Source organism: Colobus angolensis, unplaced genomic scaffold (assembly GCF_000951035.1).
Source record: "Colobus angolensis palliatus isolate OR3802 unplaced genomic scaffold, Cang.pa_1.0 Scaffold35, whole genome shotgun sequence".
Taxonomy (NCBI): Eukaryota; Metazoa; Chordata; class Mammalia; order Primates; family Cercopithecidae; genus Colobus; species Colobus angolensis.
Genome location: NW_012116821.1, coordinates 6,601,386 through 6,603,809, shown reverse-complemented (window position 1 = coordinate 6,603,809; position 2,424 = coordinate 6,601,386). Strand labels below are relative to the sequence as shown.

Genomic DNA, 2,424 nt, shown 5'->3' with positions numbered 1-2,424 from the left:
AAGGTATTTCTCTTTAGACTGGCATCCTTCGAACCAACTGTGTGGACTGTTTAGATCGCACCAACACAGCACAGTTTATGGTGGGAAAATGTGCTCTGGCCTATCAGCTGTATTCATTGGGACTGATCGACAAACCTAATCTACAGTTTGATACAGATGCAGTTAGGTAAGTCTTATTTTTTGCTATTTGAATGCTGATAATGGCGGAAGGCAAACCTGGTTAATAATAAGATTTTTTTTATGAAAGTGTTTCTACTTTTAGCTTCTCAAAAATTGTGTTGCTAGAAAACATTATTCAAACTAATTCTGTTTTTCTTATATTTTCTTCTAGTAGTTTTGTAGTTTTTGGTCTTATGTTTAAGTCTTTAATCTGTCTTGAGTTGATTTTTGTATATGACGAGAGACAGTGGTTCAGTTTCATTCTTCTGCATATGAATATCCAGTTTTCCCAGCATCCATTTGTTGAAGAGGGTGTCCTTTCCGCAGTGGATGTTGGTGTCTTAGGATAAACATTTCTATTAAAAATTTGTGTATTCTTGCCATGGTTTGGGCTTTGGGTTTTTCTTTTGTTGTTGTTGTTTTTGCTTGTGTTAATTATGAATAAACACTACATTCTTTAGATAAATTCAAAGTACTTAGACAAACTAGTGGGTGTTGTTTTAAAACAAATCCAGATGGCATTTTCAAAAAAAGTACTGTGTCTTCATACATACTAAAAATCTGAGATGTATAAAAGATTGATTCTTCATTAAGGATTACTATTTCTTCACTGTCTATTGCATCTGTGACAGTCCATAAAGTATTATTTTTTGAAAATACAATTAATGATAGCTGATAGTGGTCATCGGAAATTGTCATAAAGGCTCAGCTGAGGAAAGTAATCAGTTTACAAATGGCCACACCAACAGATAACACTGCACTGGAAATATTAACAGACACTTGAAGAAACACAGGTTTCAAAAGTACATATCTAAAAAGGCATTGATATGTTAGTCTGCTGTGATCTGAATGCTTGTGTCTTCCCTAAGTTCATATGTTGAAATCCTCACCCCCAAAGGGATGGTATTAGGAGGTAGGACCTTTGGAAAATGAGTAGAGCCGAGAGGAACCCTCATGACTGGGACTATTGTCCTTATTATAAAAAAGACTGAAGAGAGCTAGCTATCCTCTTCCATCATGTGAGGACACAGTGAGAAGACCATCTGTGATCTAGGAAATGGGCCCTCACCAGACACCACATCTACCAGCTCCTTGATCTTGTACTTCCCAGCGTCCAGAAATGTGAGAAATGTTTGCTGTTTATAAGCCACCCAGTTTATGGTGTCTTGTTGCAGCAGCTTGAATGGACTGACACTGTGACAGGAGTGTATTCTCTTTTCAGAGGCAATTCAGAGAGCACAGTACATTCTGTCATGGGAGGTGAATTGCTCTGGCAGGCTGCAGAAAGTTAGGAGTCTTTAAGTATGGTTAGAAGCAGCCTGGTCTGGCTTTGGTGAGTTATGTTTTTGGTGCCCCTGCTTCCATTTTAGTGTTTTCTATAGCTTTGGTGTTTACTGGAATATCACTCTAAAATATATTAGCATTTGCATTTGTTTTCAAGATGTTGAAGAATCTAACTTGAAAGGCTCAGAAGAATTTTTAAAGTATAAGACTTGTTTGGAGTTTGGCTAAGTGAATAACTTGTGCTTTGATTTTGGTGAAATTCTTTAATGCGAGTTTTTCTTTTTTTAGGTTATTTGAGGAACTCTATGAAGATCATGGTGATACCCTATCCCTTCAGTATGGTGGTTCTCAACTTGTTCATCGTGTGAAAACCTACAGAAAGATAGCACCGTGGACCCAGCACTCAAAAGACATCATGCAAACCCTGTCTAGATATTACAGCAATGCCTTTTCAGGTAATTCTGAAGTAATAGCTATTTTAAAGACTTATTCTGAAGTGCATTTTTTATACATTTTTTAAAGCTATCTGGCTAAGTAAAATTAAAATTAAATATTTTAAAAGTTTAAATAAAACAGTCTGTCACTTAGAAGGTGCTCAGTAAATGTTTGTCCAATGAATGAATGAATAAACATTTGTATTTTAAATAGAACACTTTTGCATTTTGGCACCCATAATTAGAGTTTTTATATAATGCAGCACACTTTAATTCCTTGGCTTCTGTCTCTTTCTATTTTTCTGCTTGCAGTTTATAGATAAAATTTTTTGAGGGTGTTGAGTCATTTTTTTAAATAGGGTTCAAAGTCTCGACAATTGTCTAAGAGTGTAAATATCACTGAATTTTTTAAATGTCAACTAGAAACAAATTGTGATATTAGCACTAAATTATACTCATTAAATTCTACTGTTTTATGACTTGTGAATACTACATGTAACAGGATGTTAAAATGGTGCTTTTCCTGCCTTCATTCTGATGGAATTGC

At 35.2% G+C, this 2,424-nt stretch overlaps 1 protein-coding gene across 1 annotated transcript in view; it reads left to right on the top strand.

The window, feature by feature from the left end:
• FIG4 (FIG4 phosphoinositide 5-phosphatase) overlaps nucleotides 1-2,424 on the top strand; it is a 135,794-nt gene that overhangs the window by 75,747 nt on the left and 57,623 nt on the right. The window contains exons 14-15 of the mRNA XM_011952884.1: nucleotides 18-166; nucleotides 1,732-1,898. Of these exons, the coding sequence (XP_011808274.1) occupies nucleotides 18-166; nucleotides 1,732-1,898 (316 nt within the window). The remainder of the gene's footprint in view (nucleotides 1-17; nucleotides 167-1,731; nucleotides 1,899-2,424) is intronic.